Source organism: Bolinopsis microptera, chromosome 1 (genome assembly GCF_026151205.1).
Source record: "Bolinopsis microptera isolate Bmic1 chromosome 1, MBARI_Bmic_1.0, whole genome shotgun sequence".
NCBI classification, from domain to species: Eukaryota; Metazoa; Ctenophora; class Tentaculata; order Lobata; family Bolinopsidae; genus Bolinopsis; species Bolinopsis microptera.
The window spans coordinates 6,766,705-6,786,717 of NC_087072.1; the positions used below are offsets into that span (position 1 = coordinate 6,766,705).

At 41.8% G+C, this 20,013-nt stretch overlaps 1 protein-coding gene and 1 non-coding gene across 8 annotated transcripts in view; both read right to left on the reverse strand.

The window, feature by feature from the left end:
• The window catches only part of LOC134818152 (rho-associated protein kinase 2-like), a 28,951-nt gene extending 9,142 nt beyond the window's left edge, over positions 1 to 19,809 (reverse strand). For 6 of the 7 annotated variants that reach the window (XM_063827595.1, XM_063827622.1, XM_063827607.1 and 3 more), the window contains exons 1-15: positions 19,673 to 19,808; positions 19,462 to 19,543; positions 19,202 to 19,302; positions 18,977 to 19,036; positions 17,258 to 17,511; positions 16,947 to 17,088; positions 8,680 to 8,763; positions 7,898 to 8,138; positions 7,433 to 7,697; positions 3,132 to 3,246; positions 2,920 to 3,019; positions 2,513 to 2,640; positions 1,994 to 2,159; positions 690 to 796; positions 522 to 539 (exon numbers count right to left, since the gene is read on the reverse strand). In XM_063827595.1, coding sequence (XP_063683665.1) covers positions 522 to 539; positions 690 to 796; positions 1,994 to 2,159; positions 2,513 to 2,640; positions 2,920 to 3,019; positions 3,132 to 3,246; positions 7,433 to 7,697; positions 7,898 to 8,138; positions 8,680 to 8,763; positions 16,947 to 17,088; positions 17,258 to 17,511; positions 18,977 to 19,036; positions 19,202 to 19,302; positions 19,462 to 19,543; positions 19,673 to 19,747 — 1,938 coding nt within the window. In that variant the 5' untranslated portion in view covers positions 19,748 to 19,808. Of the gene's footprint in view, positions 1 to 521; positions 540 to 689; positions 797 to 1,993; positions 2,160 to 2,512; positions 2,641 to 2,919; positions 3,020 to 3,131; positions 3,247 to 7,432; positions 7,698 to 7,897; positions 8,139 to 8,679; positions 8,764 to 16,946; positions 17,089 to 17,257; positions 17,512 to 18,976; positions 19,037 to 19,201; positions 19,303 to 19,461; positions 19,544 to 19,672 lie in introns of all 7 variants that reach the window. The other variant, XM_063827589.1, reaches the window with a different exon arrangement.
• Trnap-agg (transfer RNA proline (anticodon AGG)) lies at positions 6,412 to 6,483 on the reverse strand. The gene has a single exon. It is a non-coding gene; the product is annotated as a tRNA-Pro (tRNA).
• Positions 19,810 to 20,013: the final 204 nt, after the last annotated feature.

Below are 20,013 nucleotides of genomic sequence, written 5' to 3' on the forward strand. Positions count from 1 at the left end.
GAATATCAACGTTCAGCGCTGTATGTGCTGATTCTCCTACACTTCAAGATTCTCTGCTTGTCAAAGGAATGATAAAATAGTTTTCTCTGTGCTGGCTATGCTAGGCTGAGTTCAAAAAACATAAACATACACCGGCGCCAGTGTCACTCCGCCAGAATTTCCATTTATCTTTGTTCTGTAACGGTTATTAAAATTCCTTACATTTCAATTCATCCAAGAAAAGAAAACCACTTCACTTCATGCACTCAGAAAGTAAACATTATCGTTCCTAAGATTTTCTTATTTCTACAACGCGCGTTGGATACCATCCGGTGAAAATGCTAGATCCAAACTACTTTGTATCCTTACGAGGCCTTTTCTGCTAGTACCGAAAGAAGTTTCTATGTTATGGACCTCTACTGTAAACCAATTTCTCTGCTCCAGGGGGCCCAACTAGTGCGAACAACGCAGATCGTTGTTGGACGGAACAGGATGAAACATATCGTGCGATTTTCTAACTCATGAATTTCATGAAAACTCACCGAAGCTGATGCCTTGGCCTGAAAAAAGAAATATGGGTCAATGGGTTAATAAATCATAGTCTTTACTGATTACATCATGACGATTGCACGTAATTTTAACATCGATTACATTGTTTTCAACGCGAATTCTGGTCAATATGAAAAGGTTTAATGGATCAAAGAACTAACCTTCTTCAGTTCAATGATATGACTTTCAAAAGACACTATTTTCTTGGCATACTCCTCCTCTTTTATCTTCAGTTCTGCATTCGTGTCCTCCAACTCCTTGATTTTACCTGGTGACAAATAATTTAGATTCACATTTCACACAAATAGTTACATAAATGGTCACATAATTAGCCTTTCGTGGAAATACGTAAAATATGAATATTTAGATTGAGTAGATGCCATATTCATTAGGGAATTGGACAAGCTCCTGGGGGACCGATATAAAAAAGCAAAGTAAAATACTTTAAATTTGAAGATAATCAGAACAGGAATCATTATTGCCTGTCAGCTTTCTTCTAAATTTATTACAACGTTACGTTAATTACAGTGAATCTTCTAGAACTGGGCCAGTTAACCTCCAAACCAATATAAATTTTGCCGGAAATAAGTTGGTCCGAAACTAGATGTTTATTGCTAATGTAATTAAATTTTCACCGGACGTAAATGTGCCGAATCTTTGTCGTCCATTTCTAATATGGTGCCGGATGATTATGCGGTGCAAAGTCGCACGTATCATAAACAATCAGCATTTCCAACACGTTTTTGGTAGACCAGTCATCAATAATCATCTCGTAATACTTTTGAGTGCGTGCACAGCCCGGCCAGTATAATTGCATAAAATATTTAAAGTATAATGGGCTAAACAGGTTGTGATATTTGACATAGGGGAGGCAATATGTGTGAGCAGAGCATAAAAACAGAACAGCAGAGCTGGCCAACTCATGTAGAATATAGTACATAATTATTGTAATAGTCACAAATGTGTACTATATTAGAGATGTAATAGCCGTGATAACTTAGGGGTGACATATTCCTTTATCAGGGTGCCAATGTCATATATTGTATAATGGCACACACTGAAGCAAATTACGTTACACGCAAATTACGTTACACGCTTATGAATGATGTAATGATAATATGTACAGTATTTAGTGTAGGACAGTGTGTCATGTGGGGGTGTTGGACCTGTATTCCAAATAGCGGGGGTATTATATTGGAATGTTGAAGAGAGGAGCCGCCACCGATTGTAACAGTGTGGATGTGGCGTCTTTAACAAAGAGTGTAGTTAAAGCGCCGTGCGAATCACAGGACAATACAGAGTGTGTAGGGAGATATTATACCCAGCACCGAATTAAAGTAAGGTATGGGTAGCAGTATTTACATGTACAGTGCTGCAGCTAAAATATATTGCAACCCATAATATATAATATCCAGATGTAATATAACTGTGCTGAAATATGTTCTCCAAACATGCTAAGACGTACCATCCAGTACGATGTTTTTGTCCTTTTCAACCTGGACGTTGTTGTACTGCTCCTGAAGCTTTTTCTTGTTGTTCTTTATCGTCGACTCGAGGGCGGCTCTAGCTGCCTTGACTGTCTGTAATTCCTTCTCCAAGTCGCGGTTAGCTGTTTTCAACTTGGCACATTGCTGAGGATTTTGTGAGCTCAGTGTGAATAATGAAGATCAATTAAAATATGTTAGATCGGACAATGCAGATTCAATTGTTGTGTTGTTGTGTTGTGGCATGCTTACATTTTAGCCCGACATATTCACCCGGCAATTACGTTACGGCTGTTATTTCCTACTGTTTATGACTGACTTATTAAAGAAATGGAATGGTAATTTTGAGATCTGCTCCCAGGATCTAGGCTCAGGATCTCCGTCTCAAAAGAGAATGCATCGTGAGTTTGTTTTTATATTCAGACGGCAGTGTTGGATCTTAGATCTATGTGAAAACAAGTGTGAGCGTGCGCCGTCTAACTACCATTAGCAACTGTTACCTGATTAACATCGTTCCACTGGGTCTGGAGGTTGTCCTTCTGCACACTAACATCAGTTAGCTTGTTCTTGGTGGCGTCTAGCTCATCTATCTTGCTCTTTAACTGCTTCATTGCTTCAGCTACGTTATCTACAGATACAAGATATATCAGTACCTTTTCTACAGACTACTACGTTAAACTTCACAGATGTTTCACTGTTATCATGTCAGTACCATCAGGTTTATTATCAATGGTAAGATTTATTTTTGGGGTGCTGGAAATAAGTTGAACCGTGTGTAATAAATAGAATATAACGTTTTAACATCGGAAACAGAAAGTATACAGCAGCGAATTTCTCCGATTAAAGATTGGGCAAAAAATAATCAAATTTAGTTTTGAATCATTGGAACAAATCAAAGATAGTGTACCATTGTCGGATTTTGCAGCTACGATAGTTTTCTGCAGCTCCTCATTTTTAGTCTTCATTCTCTTGATGATTTCCTTATCTTGATCGTTTTCCCGCTTCATCTAGCGAACGATTTACTTAGAAAACAATCACACTATAGATAAAACACTCATGTTGCAACGATTAGCAGATAATATCACTATGATAAGTAGATAATATCACTACAAAGATTACCGTGTCGAGCTGAACTTCGTATTTTGCGATAAGTTGGTCGTTGTTAGTGTTGTTAGCTTCTGCCTCCATTTCAATCAGCGCATCTTTCGTCCTCAACAGCTGTCTTTGTGCATCACTGAAACATTACATTGTTAACGGGGCAAGCTCTCTTGAATTCACTAGATATCACTAGATATCACTAAATATCACTAGATATCACTAGATATCACTAGATATCACTAGATATCACTAGATATCACTAGATATCACTAGATTTCACTATGTATCGATATATTTCATTTTATTCGCTATAAATCACTACATCTAACTATATTTAGATATATTTCACTATATTTCACTATATTTCACATCAGTGCTAGGAACCTCACTACGACCCCGGCCCCGACCTTACAATACCTAGGTGAAGAGAAGAGGCCGCCACAAGGCCACATCCTGTTTAAAGGATATCGGGGAAACACAAACCTTGGCACATTCCAGCCTGGCATACTTGCATAACACCTGCATACCAGAAACTATGATGTACAATGAGTCACCAGACAGCGCCTGAGACTCGTTAATGTTAAGGTTACCAACAAAACCCTGGTACTGTGCGATGCTACTGTTTAAAACACGTAACACTGTGTATCACAGCGCTACATTATGTAGTTATGTCATGTGTTATGAGAGAGTAGAGAGGGAGGAAGGGAGGGAGGGAGGGAGGGAGGGAGGGAGGGAGGGAGGGAGGGAGGGAGGGAGGGAGGGAGGGAGGGAGGGAGGGAGGGAGGGAGGGAGGGAGGGAGGGAGGGAGGGAGGGAGGAAGGGAAAGAGAGAGAGAGAGAGAGAGAGAGAGAGAGAGAGAGAGAGAGAGAGAGAGAGAGAGAGAGATAGAGAGAGAGAGGAAGGAAGGAAGGAAGGAAGGAAGGAAGGAAGGAAGGAAGGAAGGAAGGAAGGAAGGAAGGAAGGAAGGAAGGAAGGAAGAGAGGGAGGGAGGGAGGGAAGGAGGGACGGATGGACGGAGGGAGGGAGGGAGGGAGGGAGAGATGGAGGAAGGGAGGGAGAGATGGAGGAAGGGAGGGAGGGAGGGAGGGAGGGAGGGAGGGAGGGAGGAAGGGAGGGAGGGAGGGAGGGAGGGAGGGAGGGAGGGAGGGAGGGAGGGAGGGAGGGAGGGAGGGAGGGAGGGAGGGAGGGGGGAGGGAGGAGGGAGGGAGGGAGGACTGGGGGGCTTGTATTGTTGAAAAATTATTTCTGATCGCAGGACCTATAGCTATGTTCCTACGAGTTCATGACCATGTGCTTGCCTATAATAATGTTTTCCGGGCATGTTCCTTCCATTAATAAAAAGTCACCAGTTGAGGAAAACGTTTCTATATTTGATACAATCTGACATGTACATTGTACAAAGAACCACTCACCACTTGGATGTGTATTAAAAATAATATGCAATATCTTACGCATATAAATGCCATATTTAGGATAAATTACACTGTACGGCTACCGTTACACACAACTACACACACACTAGTCACTACGCACACACTACCCAGTTATAGGTTTAATTGGGAGGCAGGAGAAGTAGTTGAACACACAAATACACTCCGGCTCTCTTCCCCCAGTTCAATTAACACGGATATAATATGTGTTGGGTAACGAGCCAATTATTATCATATAGTGAGTTAATCACTGCAATTAACATCTCATTAAATCACGCTAATGGATGTATTTTTGTGTACCAAGTGCTGTATTTTTATCGTGACTTCTTAATCAAATTTCGAATAACCGTTGAAATCAACTTGTTCTATTATCGTCAAGTTTCGTCTGAATTGTTTTGTGTTTAATATTGCCAAATCTTGCCGGGAGAAACTCGATTTTTACAGCAGCTGTAATCAGACACTCATACTCAAACCCACTGTTTACACTTAACACACAGCTGGTACGATAACGAAACCTTCCACTTTTGGGTGATTTCTCAAACATCAGAAACCCTCCCCGTCACAATCCCTTCCCATCTCTCAGAAACATTTACACCCAGAAAATTACGGTTGGCAGCATGGAAGTGGGGAACTTACCCACAGAAATCATATTAAAGATATTACATTATCTGCCGTTACGGGCCACATACCAGGTGTGCCGTGTAAACAAGCGACTGTTCTCCCTCTTCTCTACCCCCACCCTGTGGAGCCACTACTGTGATAAGGAGTACGGAACTAGGGTGGAACCACTGCTCGCTCAACACACATACCGGAACTATTTGTGTAGGTACGGGTACAAGAAAAGGAGGAGGAGGGCGGCAGGAACGAAGAGACTTAACTCAGTGACAGTGAGATAATTCAATGTAATGTCGTGCTGGAAATAGTGGAAGAGAGTGTTCCTGGCTCGGGTGTCGAATTTTAAATAGGAGGGCTGCTAAAGTTTAACACATAATAAATCGTTTAATGCTTTCATGTTTGACATGTGCAATGGAATGTCTTTGTAAATAACGTTTTTTTAAACATATGGCAGGCTTCGCAATAAAAGCAAATTTTTAATCTATAATATTCAAGTATTCATATTCGTATATTAGCAGCGAAAGTATGTTGCAGTAAAACAGTGATATGTAGTAGTACAACCGAAATATTTATCTTTTCTACGCTATGTGTCGTGAACTATTTCTGCATCAACCAATTCCAATTTACACAAATTAAATATTTCTTTTTCAAATATCAAGAATTTCTAACAAGTCTTAGATCATCAGATATTCGACAAAATGTCGTCTTATATCATCAGATATTCGACAAAATTCCGTCCTGAACTATGCTGGAATAGTATTTGGGATCGGGAGGAACACGTATCAGCAGGCGAGCAAGACTGCACATAATATAATGCCTTTTATTTGTGAATAATATCACTATAACTCGGAGGAGTCAGAAGAGTCTCGCCAACGTAAAACAAGGAGTTCTTTATCCGGTTATTTAGGAGATTTCTTCTACCGATATTGTTTATATATTGTTATATCAATGTTTGTTTACTTAAAGAGGATTCCAGATCTTTTGGCAGGCCCCCTATCTCCTTCAACCGTCAATCACGGTTTCCTGATCATTCAGCCAAGTCGACCGTGGGGGCTGCATGGACTCAATGAAGTCCTTATATCACCCCAAGAGTAAGTTAATGGAACACGTGTACCTACCAATAACAAATTGTCCAAGATTTAATACCATGACACCACCAGCCCCGATACAGCCAGGGAGAAATCGCCACTGTCAGAATCAAACTTGAAATCTGTTTGTATTCCTTTGATCATATAAAAGCTAAATATTCAAAAGATGGGCTTGGCCGGGAATTGAACCCGGGACCTCTCGCACCCTAAGCGAGAATCATACCCCTAGACCACCAAGCCGTTGTGAAGATAAGAAACAAATCATCGGACACAAAATGTGAATCATTGTTTGGTGATAAGTGTGCGCGTCTTGTCCTCTCCAAAATAGGAAGTACAATCCTTTAATTTATATTAATCTGACTGATTATACTATCATTGAATCATAATATATTCATTATTAAACCTTGCACAAAATTAAGAATTTAATGGGACTTCCGGGTGTTATCTGACGTTATCTCCATCCTATTTAAGTACTGACAGCAGTACATTCTGTATCATAGAACAGAAGTTGGAACCTTTAGTACATGTCAGTAATATTGTGTGATGACACGTTGTGTAAGGAAAGTGTGGTCCGTAATAAGCTATGTAAATATCCACGTGTAATGATAAGATACCAGGATAATAATATGGAGCTTAATAATCATAATTATACATAACATATTATGCGTGTGTACTGTACCCACATACATTACATATTGTTATGTTTGTGTGTACCAACACACATGACACATTCTCGATTATAGTAATCTCGTGGTGTTGAAAATGTTGAGATATGTCAGGAATGATTTGGTTTACTATCAGAGCTGTACACACTCTATATATCATCATATCATACACAGGTACTGTCCTGTACCAACTTGGTACAAAACTAATTTATATATTATATACAAGAGACTCAGAAAACTTGACAGCTGTGCCATGAAAGTTAATGACTCTGACGAAATCTCTAGATTATAATTAACTCGACATAATATACCCTGAATTAAATCATCTGCCAGCTGACACCCTGATCTAATGAAGACCCTAACACTACCAGTGAAGCAGTGTTCTAGAGGTTATTGGAGGTAAAATTAGGAATTATACACTAAAAGTTAGCAACAAATTACATTTACATGTAAGTAGTATAATAAACGACGTGCTGCTGCTGCCGGGCGACAATAAGTTTAAGGAAGAAAAAAGCGAGACTCACTTATACTTGGCAAGATTTTCGTTAGCCTTGTTTCTCCACTGACCAATTTCCTCTTCTATTTTAGCAACCTCGGCAGTGCTCGCGCCTCCGGTCTGGCCCGCAAAGGGCGTGTAGTCGTGCCTATACGTGAACCCAACGAAGGGCAGGTGATTTCCGATAAACCCGGACGTGTTTTCAAAGTTCGTGTTAACATCCTCGTCGTCAAAATCGTCAAAGTTACGGGTGTCGTCGTCACCCTCTAGGGAGAACTCGACAGGGGCGTTACCTGTAAAATGGAGGTGTTCTAGAATCGGATAGTTCAAATATCTGGGAGGGCAGCTGTTAATGAGAATCAATATGCACATCCGGAAATACTGGCACGTTTCAACAGGTGTGTTCAAAACAGGAAGCAAATACTTTCGGTTCATTAAGTCTAAATGTTACAAGATAATAAATTTCAGTCGCATGAACAGACGGACCACTCACAATCTCGAAGGTTCTCCCAGGTAAAATGAGAGTTGTTCTTGATGAAGAATCTGTGCTGTTTTATCTCGTTTACATCGATTCGACCCAGACGGTGCTCACGGCTGGTAAGCAAGTTGCGGATCAGATCGATACAGCTCGGACTCATAACAACGTCGTCTGGGAAGGCCAGGGTCTTCTCATGGTCCATAATGTTGGAGTAGGTTCCGACCAGGGACTCAGAGAAAAAGGGACATTCTCCCACCTGAGGAAACAGCTGTTACTACAAGCTTAATTAATCAGGGTAATTAAGTGGTTAATATTATGTGAGTTATGACATTTTAACTCAGCAATTGCTAATTACTTGAATAGGTAATTTTCAAAGGATCCATTCAAGCCTGCAAGCAACGTATTCTGGAGATACTATTTTGCTAGTCATCAGTCATGTCAAATTATCTACTATCGAACCATGAAATTTCGTTAAAATATGAGCTATCATATTAAATATTATGATTTGAGTGTGTACAGTCTAGAGGAACACAGAAGAGCAATAACGGTATTCTAAGGCAGGGTATTCAGGGGTTTACAGTAGGTGCAATCTAAGACTTCAACAAAAATTAAGACTTGTAAATTTACATCGCAAATTCAGCACTAGACTAGCATGGATAGCTAGGTATTAAGAATGTTGGTAGCCGAAGTGTGGGTTCCTAGTTGGAGTACACTACTATTAAAGTGCGGGTACGCAAAGTGCGGGTACATAAAGTGCGGGTACGCAAAGTGCGGGTACATAAAGTGCGGGTACATACCATCATTTCGTAGAGAAATATTCCGACGCTCCACCAGTCACATTCTTTACCGTACACTCCATCCGCATTTTGAGAGGTGAGCACCTGATGACATGTCGGGACATTAGGTACTGTAAGTTATTAGCTGGTGTGTGTACTATGTGTGTTCTTATTACACCATCAAACACACCCAAATACGTGTGTTACACACGCAAATATGTGTGTTACCGCACTAGAATGTGGGTACATACCAAGGGTACATACCAAGGGTACATACTAAAGATAATAGATATAGCGGGATATATAGCCATTTCTCATCATGGCACTTTGAAAATAGCTGAGCTGGAGTAAGCCAGTTCAAAGAAACAACCGAATTATTTGATTTATAGACTTGATCACGGGCGGGGAGTCAACACTGCTAGATTATTTTCATACGCAATTCCAATCAATAAACAATTAATCTTAACAAGCGTCCAATCCGACACTCACATGGCTGTCACGTGATTCCTTCCACCCCTAGTATCAAGTCTATCAATCACTTGTTATTGCCAGATCAGCGGTAGGTAAAAGTGCGGTTAGCTTTCAAGAACTAAATATAGCTCCAAACATCCGCTCACACACATGACATGAATATTTTGGGAATCCCAGCAATGCTAGATATGTTACTAGATATGTTAGTATGTCACACGCGCTCTAGCAACTCTTACATGGAACTTACAATACACTCGGTGTTAATTCCCGCTTAGTTTGTGTGAGACCCAATCAAGACCCTGCAGCACACACTAATTACAGAGATATACAAGTTTAATTACTGCACAATTAACCAGGGCAGAGTACCAGCTGGTCAGATCTAGAGACTGGGACTGATCAAGGGACCAGGAGCCAGCCACACTGCACCACTAAAACACCCGACAGTAAGTATTCTTGTTAGAGTGTCTAGCCATCAGGTAGAGTTTGTAGCACCGCCCAGTTAGTCTTACGCAATCCCTTGGCGACCATGGCGCGTAACTCTGGCATGAGCCACCGTGCGCGCTTAACCTTATGCCACGTGTGAGAAGGTGGCTAGAGAGAGGGATAGCTGGTAGGGATAGCTGTAGCAGTGGAAGAAGACAGATTAAACTCACATCATCTTTTATCGTGGAGCAAGCGTCCATTATTAATACCTTCGTAGGTTACGGGTTAGCCCGTCATTGAAGCGGTTACTTTTTGAGTAGCAAAAATATTTTTGTGACTTAATAAATCTTCGTACTAGCGATACATTTTTGAGTACATATCTTATTGAATCACAGGGCACTTGTTGTCGTAAAATCAGAATGTTCGGAAGGTAACAATCCGTAAATAATTTCTCAAGGAAGTATCAGTTGTAAAGTTTTTGAAGAATGTAAAGTGCAGATCAAATATTGCGAAGATGCGAAATATGTATTTGAAGATATCTATCAATATGATTCATTTGATATGATGAGCGCGAGCGGTGAATATGAAAGTTCACCATGAAGATATATAATAAGGAATTTGTACCGGAGTACAAATTCCTTACAAATTCCTTGACAAGAGAATTTCAGTCGAACCACCTGCTAGCAAAAGAGACAAGGTAAAGTGGCCGGCGTCCAATGATGGTCGATGGAGTAAGTTTGATGAGTGTGTGGTAGAGAAGTTTGCAGTGGTTCTCAAGCGGAAACCATTTCAAGAGAAGATGGTGAGTCATTGTGATGTAGTGTACGACGAGGGTGTCAAGTTGTTTGGTATTGTTGAAGTAGGTGCTGGTAGTGGAAAGAAGTCCATGAGCTTTAAGAACAGGCGAAAGGAGGAGATTGACAGCCTGATTGAAAAGAGGAAGCAGTTGAGGAGGAAGAAAAGGAAGGCAAGGAGTGAGATAGAGAAGGATGGTTATGAGGCATTATTGAGAGTGTTGGCTGGTCGTTTGATGAAGTTGAGGAGGGCTGAGAAAAGGAGACAGAAGCAGAGAGAGATAAGGAGAGTTAGAGGGGATTTTGGACGCGACCCTTTCAAGACAGTCAAGGGAGTGCTAAATCCAAGTCCAGTGGGGGAGCTTAAGTGTTCAAAGGAGGAGCTAGATGATCACTTGGCCAGAACATACGGAGATCCAGCCCGGCAGCAGCCCCTTGGTATACTTGAGGGTCTGCCTGAGTGTGCTCCTGAACCCTCTGTTGCCTTTGACCTCACAACGGTGTCCAAGAAGGAGTTTGAGGAGGTTGTAAAGAAGGCAAGGAGCAAGAGTGCCCCGGGTAACAACGGGATCCCGTACACAGTGTACAAGAGATGTCCTGGTATTGCCAAGAATCTCTGGGACCTGTTAAGAACTGGATATAAGTTAGAAGAATATCCTGACAATTGTAGGTATTTCGAGGGTGTCTACATCCCAAAGGCGGATGGCGACTTTTCACCAAGTTCAGGACGGCCTATTTCCCTGGGTAACATTCAAGGGAAGATTTATTTGGCGATCCTGGCGAAGAGGTTGACCAGCTTTGTTGTCTCGAATGGATATGTAGACCTCTCTATACAGAAGGGTGGTGTGCCAGGCGTCCGTGGGTGCACGGAGCATTTTGGTGCCATGTGGGAGGTACTGAAGGAAGCAAAGGTCAAGAAGAAGGATCTGAGTGTGGTATGGCTTGACCTGGCTAACGCTTACGGAGCGGTACCCCATGTTCTGATTGCCAGGGCCCTCCGTTTCTACAACGTCCCCGAGAAGGTTATCAATATTATCCTACGGTACTTCTCCGGGGTATTCGGAAGGTTCTCCTCAAGAACGGTGACATCAGACTGGCAGCAGTTTGAGATAGGAATCTTCATGGGGTGTGTGATATCAGTCATCTTGTTTGTCTTGTGCATGAACCTTGGGCATGAACACCTAAAGTCTAAGGTTCCGAGAAGCATTGAGTACATCAAGGATGACACACCGATACCAACTCTGAAGCTGTTTATGGACGATAGCTGTCTGACGACCGCACGTGCAGAGGATATGCAAACGTTACTCAATGTGTTTCAGAAGTACGTGGACTGGTCCAGATTTAAGTTAAAGTCCTCCAAGTCCAGAGCACTGGTGTTGAAGAAGGGAGTGGCTGTGAGGTGGGTTGAGGAGGTAGTGGTAGGAGAGGAGGAGGTGGAGAGAGAAGAGTTGTGTTTGCAGTTGGGTGGTGAGGTGATTCCGAATGTGTCAGAGAAGCCGATAAAATTCCTTGGGAGATGGATAAGAGTGGAAGGAAATGACAAATCAGTCATCGACTCAACCAAGGTCGACCTTAACACTTTTCTTCGGAGACTCGATGAAAGTTCCCTTACTGGACTCCAGAAGTGCTGGGGATATCAGTACATGGTCCTTCCAAAACTGAAGTGGCCTCTTGCCATCTATGATATTCCGATCACAACAGTTACCAGATGGGAACAGAATACCAATAGTTTCCTCAGGAAGTGGTTAGGGGTGGGGCACACTCTGAGTGGTCTTTGTCTGTTCAGTCAAGCATCCAGTGTGGCCTTACCGGTGAGCAGTTTGACAGATACATGGAAGATAGAGAAGTGTCGACTGTTGCAATCCTATCAGACATCTAAGGATGACCTGATTAAAGCAGTCCAGCCACAAGTTCGTTCTGGTAGAGTTTGGAGGCCTGAGACAGAACTGGAAGAGGCCAGAAGAGATTTGGTCTGTGAATCGGTGCGAGGGATGGTGCAACCTCAAAAAAGAGTTGGCATCGGTTTTGGTGACTGGAAAAAACCTTGGGAGAGGATGGATGAGCGGGAAAGAGAGAGGGAGGTCATGCTGAGAGTGAAGGAGAACATTGAAAGAGAGAGGGAGGTGCAAGTAGGTTCTCTGGAGATGCAGAGCAGGTGGGGTGAGTGGAGAGAGCTCGTAATGAAGACGGATTTGAGCTGGCATACACTTTTTAAGTATGGTGACTCACTTATTGGGTTCATGCTAAGTGCTGTGTACGGCACCCTCTTAACCCCCTCTATGGTTTCCAAGTGGAGTGAAGATGAGGATGGGAAGTGCAAGTTATGTGAGGAGAGGATGGGCACCATTCAGCACATTTTGGCTGGGTGTAAGGTGGCCCTTAGTCAAGGAAGGTATAGATGGCGGCACGACAAGGTTCTGAAGCAGATATCTGAACAGGTTGTCTTCCATTGTGATCGCCGAGTGAACACTTATAAGAACAAGGCCGGCGATGGAAGACAGTTCATTGATTTTGTTCCTGCTGGGAAGAGAAAAGCAGGTACAGACGACCGGAAGGAGAGTCGTGGTTTTGGGATCCTGAGTGGGTATCGGGATTGGATAGTGCTGTCAGACCTTGAGGGGCAGCTTAAGTTTCCCAGTGAGATTGTGGAAACACGGCTGAGGCCGGACCTTGTGATATTCTCAAGGTCGGCAAAGACAGTTATTTGGTGGGAGCTAACAGTACCATCTGAAGAGCGGATCGCTGAATCGCACGAGTACAAGCTCGACCGATACAGCGGTCTGCAGGCTGAGATTCAGGCGAAAGGGTGGTGCTGTTATAATGCCGCAGTCGAAGTTGGAGCTAGGGGAGTGGTTGCGCAGAGTTTGGAGAGAGCTGCGAGGAGGATTGGTTTTAGGGGAAGAGAGCTGAAGAAGCTGGTACGAGACAGCGGGAAAGAGGCAGCCCACTGTTCCAGATGGATTTACTTGTTATCGAGAAAGAGGGAGTGGGAGTTCAGGAAGGTTGGAGCTTGAGAGTTCACTATAACATCTAGAGGTACCATAAACGTTATCTCGTCGCCAATTGCGAGCTCTAACGGGTCTCCTCAAGTGACTCTCGGATCAGATGGTGGTTCAAGGGTGGACTGCTGGGGCGCCTGACAGGAAAACCGTATTGCGATTAAAGCCCCGAAACGGTGTCAGGTTGGTAACTGATGATTCTGATCCATGCTCCTGTGAGTTTGCTGTTGTATCTCAACTCGCTAAACTGAGGCATCTCCGCATCTTGGGTGAATATGCGTACATCTTCATACTAAACCCAGGTGTGGCATGTGTCAGTGAATACGGGCGAGCGGATGCAATAGCGAAGGTGTGGCAAGGCCTAAAAGACACAGTCAGATAGTTGTCAGCTCGCTGACTGTAAGGGAGAAGGTATATCCGTATTTCGCTGCTACTGATGCAGTCCTTGATCTGGCAATCAAGGCTTCTCTGTTTTTCGTCTAACTATGTACCGTTGGGCTTGTGGAACCCGTAAGGGGGACATACATAGGTTAGAATGGTTTTGTGCACCAAGAGAAGTGAGGGAATGAGGGTTGAAGAGAGAGAGCTAGAGAGTTGTTAGGGTGGTTAGGATCAGTAGGTGGAGTGTTTGGTTGGAGCGTTCTGTTTTTGCTGTATAGCATTTTAGTCACTCCGCAGTTTATTAACTGTGTCTCAACTCCACATAGCCATAAAGCCGCATCCTCCCTACACTAATATAATTTCAGGGAAAACACGCGACTTAGGCTGTAACAGAAACCTTACAGGGTTCACCAGCTAGCAACGTGTAATACTGGTGTGTACTGTGTTAGTGTGTAATACTGGTGTGTACTGTGTTAGTGTGTAATACTGGTGTGTAGTGTGTTAGTGTGTAATACTGGTGTGTACTGTGTTAGTGTGTAATACTGGTGTGTACTGTGTTAGTGTGTAATACTGGTGTGTAGTGTGTTAGTGTGTAATACTGGTGTGTACTGTGTTAGTGTGTAATACTGGTGTGTACTGTGTTAGTGTGTAATACTGGTGTGTACTGTGTTAGTGTGTAATACTGGTGTGTAGTGTGTTAGTGTGTAATACTGGTGTGTACTGTGTTAGTATGTAATACTGGTGTGTACTGTGTTAGTGTGTAATACCGGTGTGTACTGTGTTAGTGTGTAATACTGGTGTGTACTGTGTTAGTGTGTAATACTGGTGTGTACTGTGTTAGTGTGTAATACTGGTGTGTACTGTGTTAGTGTGTAATACTGGTGTGTACTGTGTTAGTGTGTAATACTGGTGTGTACTGTGTTAGTGTGTAATACTGGTGTGTACTGTGTTAGTGTGTAATACTGGTGTGTACTGTGTTAGTGTGTAATACTGGTGTGTACTGTGTTAGTGTGTAATACTGGTGTGTACTGTGTTAGTGTGTAATACTGGTGTGTAGTGTGTTAGTGTGTAATACTGGTGTGTACTGTGTTAGTGTGTAATACTGGTGTGTACTGTGTTAGTGTGTAATACTGGTGTGTACTGTGTTAGTGTGTAATACTGGTGTGTACTGTGTTAGTGTGTAATACTGGTGTGTACTGTGTTAGTGTGTAATACTGGTGTGTACTGTGTTAGTGTGTAATACTGGTGTGTACTGTGTTAGTGTGTAATACTGGTGTGTACTGTGTTAGTGTGTACTGTGTAATACTGGTGTGTACTGTGTTAGTGTGTAATACTGGTGTGTACTGTGTTAGTGTGTAATACTGGTGTGTACTGTGTTAGTGTGTAATACTGGTGTGTACTGTGTTAGTGTGTACTGTGTAATACTGGTGTGTACTGTGTTAGTGTGTAATACTGGTGTGTACTGTGTTAGTGTGTAATACTGGTGTGTACTGTGTTAGTGTGTAATACTGGTGTGTACTGTGTTAGTGTGTAATACTGGTGTGTACTGTGTTAGTGTGTAATACTGTGTTAGTATGTAACAGAAGGCGCTAAATGTGACATTCAGTTTATGTGCGGTTAGTAAATATACATGTGGCCTGTGGCCGGATTGCTATATATAATAGGTTTACCAAAGCTGTAATTTACACAATAGTATGAAATGGCTAAAGGGAGGTGGTCTAAAATCGTCCAAATCTGGCTTGCGTAATATTACGTTAACAATCCCGGCCGGCGGCCGTAACTGTAAGGTAGCTATAATATACTATAAAACTAGCAGGGTACACTGGTGCCGTTCATTCAGTGACAAATCGAACTGAAACATAGATCTCAAAGATCAAGATCGTTCTTTCGGTTACATCGTATTTAATGAGTATTAAATGTATGCGTTAAATGATATTTCATTAATGCGCGATATTTAATGCTTGAATGTGTACAATTACAGGAACCAAATGGCTACGAACGGAAAGCATAACACAACAGTGTGATTTAAATGAACCTACCACAGCTACCCTCCCTACCACGCTGCACCACACCTACCCGCCCTATCACGCTGCACCACACCTACCCTCCTTACCACGCTGCACCACACCTACCCTCCTTACCACGCTGCACCACACCTACCCTCCTTACCACGCTGCACTACACCTACCCTCCTTACCACGCTGCACTACACCTACCCTCCTTACCACGCTGCACCAGTCACCACACCTACCCTCCTTACCACGCTGCGCCACACCTACCCTCCTTACCACGCTGCACCACACCTACCCTCCCTACCACGCTGCACCGTGCAATTAGTTTTCACTTTTTTGATATAAACAAATGAAAGATGATTTTAAGAGAAGTATAGCTCACAACACAAAGACACATTTTGTCTCATTTTTCTCACCGAGTCTTCAGTTCGACGCTCTGCAGCCAAAACCTGCACTTGGATTACTTAAACAAAGAACTCACAGATTAAATACTATTTCATTGCACACTTTTCAAGTTACAGAATTGAATGAAATGACTGAGCTGATTGGTTACAATTATAGGAAAAGTCTTATAAAAGTTTCATGAAGTTTTAAGCGCCCAAGAAGGTTTTAAACAACTCATTGCAATCTTTAAACCCTATGTTGAAACAACAAATTTGCTTGAAATGAAATACATTAAAGCCAGGTTATGGTAACATTTCAGACCATCTTCTAGAGTCACCAAGAGTTGAGCAACACTTACAGGAATAAGGACGGTAACACCGCAACAAGCATAATATATGTGCCGACATTAACACTTTCACGTTTCACGCCCAAGATTCAGATACTTACTTCAGGAGAACACAATTGATGTGTTAGTGGACATGCCAAGAGAACCTATGATATACTATCTGGTCTCAGCCTTATCAAACTTTCAAAAATTATGTCATAATTATGTTTAAATAATTATGTTGTATTGAAATGACATTGCGATTAAATTTCATAGTCGCAGCATGGTGATGTAATGAAGCTATGTTTAGAGAATGAAATAACATGTGTCAAATAAAGAGCTCTGTTGTCTATAGTCACGCCTTAATTCCACAACATGCGACGCGTTTTGAATTTATTCTACACAGTACACAGTCATATCACAGTGTCTTTATTGGTCGATTAAGTTAACTGGCAAGTACTAAGTTTAAAAAACAGGTAAATAACAAATTATTCTCTACCTCAGGTGAGATGTAGTCTGGTGTTCCCACCGCAGTGCTGGATCTAATAAGACCGTCCTCGTCCACCCTCATACAGGTCCCAAAATCAGCTAACTTCATGTGACCCCTGACGTCCAGTAACATGTTGTCTGGTTTGACATCCCTGAGAAAAAGATAATGAGTCACGTGGGATACAGCCATTCCACTTAATGTGCAACATTAGGCAAATTGGTTTTATTCTTTTATGTGTTCCCGAAAAAATGCACTGCCGAGTGGCGTGTCTGTTAGGTAGGCTCGGTATTGATGTCACATGCCCTCCAAGAGACACTCACCTGTGAATGAAGCCCAGTTCGTGTACGACATTGAGCGCAGCAATTAGCTCGGCCGTGTAAAACTTGGCCCATTTTTCCGAGATCTCGTACTGAGACATGAGGTTGACAAGATCGCCGCCCGGCATGTACTCCATCACCATGTAGAGGTAGCGTGCGTCTTGGAACGCGTAGAATAACTTGATTATCCACTCGCTCTCCGAGAAGGCCATGATGTCGCGCTCCTCCCAGTAATACGCGGTGTCTGATCTCTTGAGCTGTGTGGGGGGTAAATGTTTACTTTTCTTGTGCCCAGACACGGGCCGGGAGAAAGGAAAAATGTTAACCTAGACCCTCTCTTCTCTTACGGCTTCCAATAAGAGCATTATCACGTTTTACACCGGACAACATCTTACTCTGACTTGTTATGTAGGTATGCTGATATATTTATATATTTATAATATTCATGTGCAGTACATTATATGCTATATATTCCAGTACATACGCATTCCTCTAAGGCTGTAAGACAGTATTAAGCTCGATATTTTAATAGGTGTGGATAGTGAGACCATGTGTCAACGAATCCCTAAAAATTTTGAACGTGAAGTACTTCACTGGCACACCGGTGTCGGGAGAGAGTGTACCCTTCTGAGCAGTGCTAAATTATTTAGAATGCAGTGCAAGGCCGGAGTGTGTCCGGCTCTGCAACCGGCTAGCCAATCACAACTCGTTATATCCTGTCAGGTGTGCGAGGAGAACGAGTGAAGAGACGACGTGGTAAATGTCACGTGGCATCTACAGACTGCACGACATGAACAGTGCAGTGTTAGGATGTTTCATTTAATTAAGCCAATATATAATAGACATTTGTATTTTGTATATCTATACCTAAGTTGTTCAGGACACCTATGTACTGTCATGTAGGTAGTATATAATGGTCGATACAAACCAGTCGAACTGCTGTAAAACAAGCACCTTGAAACTTTCATCCATCTAACATCTTTTAACACGGGTTGTAAAATTAGTATTATATATAATTAACGTTACAGTAATTACATATTTAATAGCAAGGGAAGCAGCAGTGCAGCGGGTATGTGCGGTGTAATATTATCATATCACAGCACTTCCAGTCTGGGTGAATGTATAATTATATGTGCGACGGCCACGGTGCACAGTGCACACACACCCTCTCTCTCTCTCTCTCTCTGTAGAGAGCCAGGACAGAAAGAGAGAGAGAGAGAGTGCCTTGTATAGCTACTTATCACCTGAGACCTGAGTAGCCTAGCTGTAGTTTTTACACTGTGCAAGGTTAGCGACAAGGCGGTCTCGGCGATAGCTACTGGAAAGAAATACCAGCATAATATTGAGTTCTGTTATAATGTACTTCTTTTATTCAATAGAAGTGACTAGGACAATGCAGATGGGCGACATGGTCTTATGAAGAGTCTTATCTAAGCTGCGATCAATAAAACAATGCCGGCGACATTCCAAGGAACTTAGATGTTTAATAATCTAATGAATTCCATTTATTTAAGTCAACAATGATCAATTATAGCATGAACAGGGACTGAAATAATTGTATCGATATAAAAATTGATTTCAAAGAAGTAAGATTATCCCTTGGCCTTGTCTATTCACTAGTAATATCGAAAAACTACACATTTAAATCCGAATTAAAAAGACTATGGCCCTCAGATTATACTAGGATGACGTATAGAATTATTTAATTTGCGAAGTTCTCACCATTTCAGATTTGCTGAGCAGCTTCATGGCATAGATCTGCCTATTCTCCCTGTGCCTCACCTGATAAAATGGAATTGATATAGATCATAGATGGATTGTACCATAAATCTAAACTATACCTTTTAAACTTCACTGAAATTAATACAAAAGTACAGTTCAAACCGGCAAAATCAATTTGCTTTACACAGAGAATGACAATACTGATAATGTTCTAAGTGTTCTTACCACTTGCACTTCGCCAAAGGCACCTCTTCCAATGATTTTGCATTTCTGAAAATCACTGTAACGGGTCCTAAATCCCTTAAGATCTTCGAAAGGCTCCTCATCTGGAATTTTTAACTTGTTATTTGTGACAAATTCGGTTATAAAAAGCAATTTTAATCGCTATTAAACAAATTCCACATTCTTACCGCTTTCACCAGTGTGAAATAATAATAAATTCAAGGAGATCTTGAGCCAGAGGAGAATTTGGGCTGAAAACTTACATCGTTTGAGGAAGGCCTTGAAATTCTTGTTTCGTCTTAGAGCAGGATTATCGAGCTCTGATGCGATAGCAGAGAAAGAATCCTGAAAGGAATACGAAACTATAGTTTAAAAAACTGAATTGCTACTTCTCAATTAATTTGTCACGAATAAAGCTGATATATTCAAAATTTTGAAATTACAAATCTACTACAAATGAATTAAAAAACCAACCAAGAAAGTTTCGATGTGTAATCTGTGCTTGTTGTTAACCAATACATCTTCTAACTCTGGATTAGTACTACACATCTTGTGAGGCCAGCTGGCCTTCTTCTTTCAACTGCTCAACGGATCATGGCTATAAATGATTCAAGTCAATCGATTAATTCAATAGGTCCAATTCTCATGTATCATAGACAACTGTCATGATTTTCACATACTTTTAGACTTCTTGAGAAGGTTGCAGAATCCAATGTTGATTTTAGAATGACGCAAAACCAAAATGTATGCAAAACATGTTCATCATTATTTGTTCATTATACCAATTTCATATCCGGAAATATTAAATTGAGAGT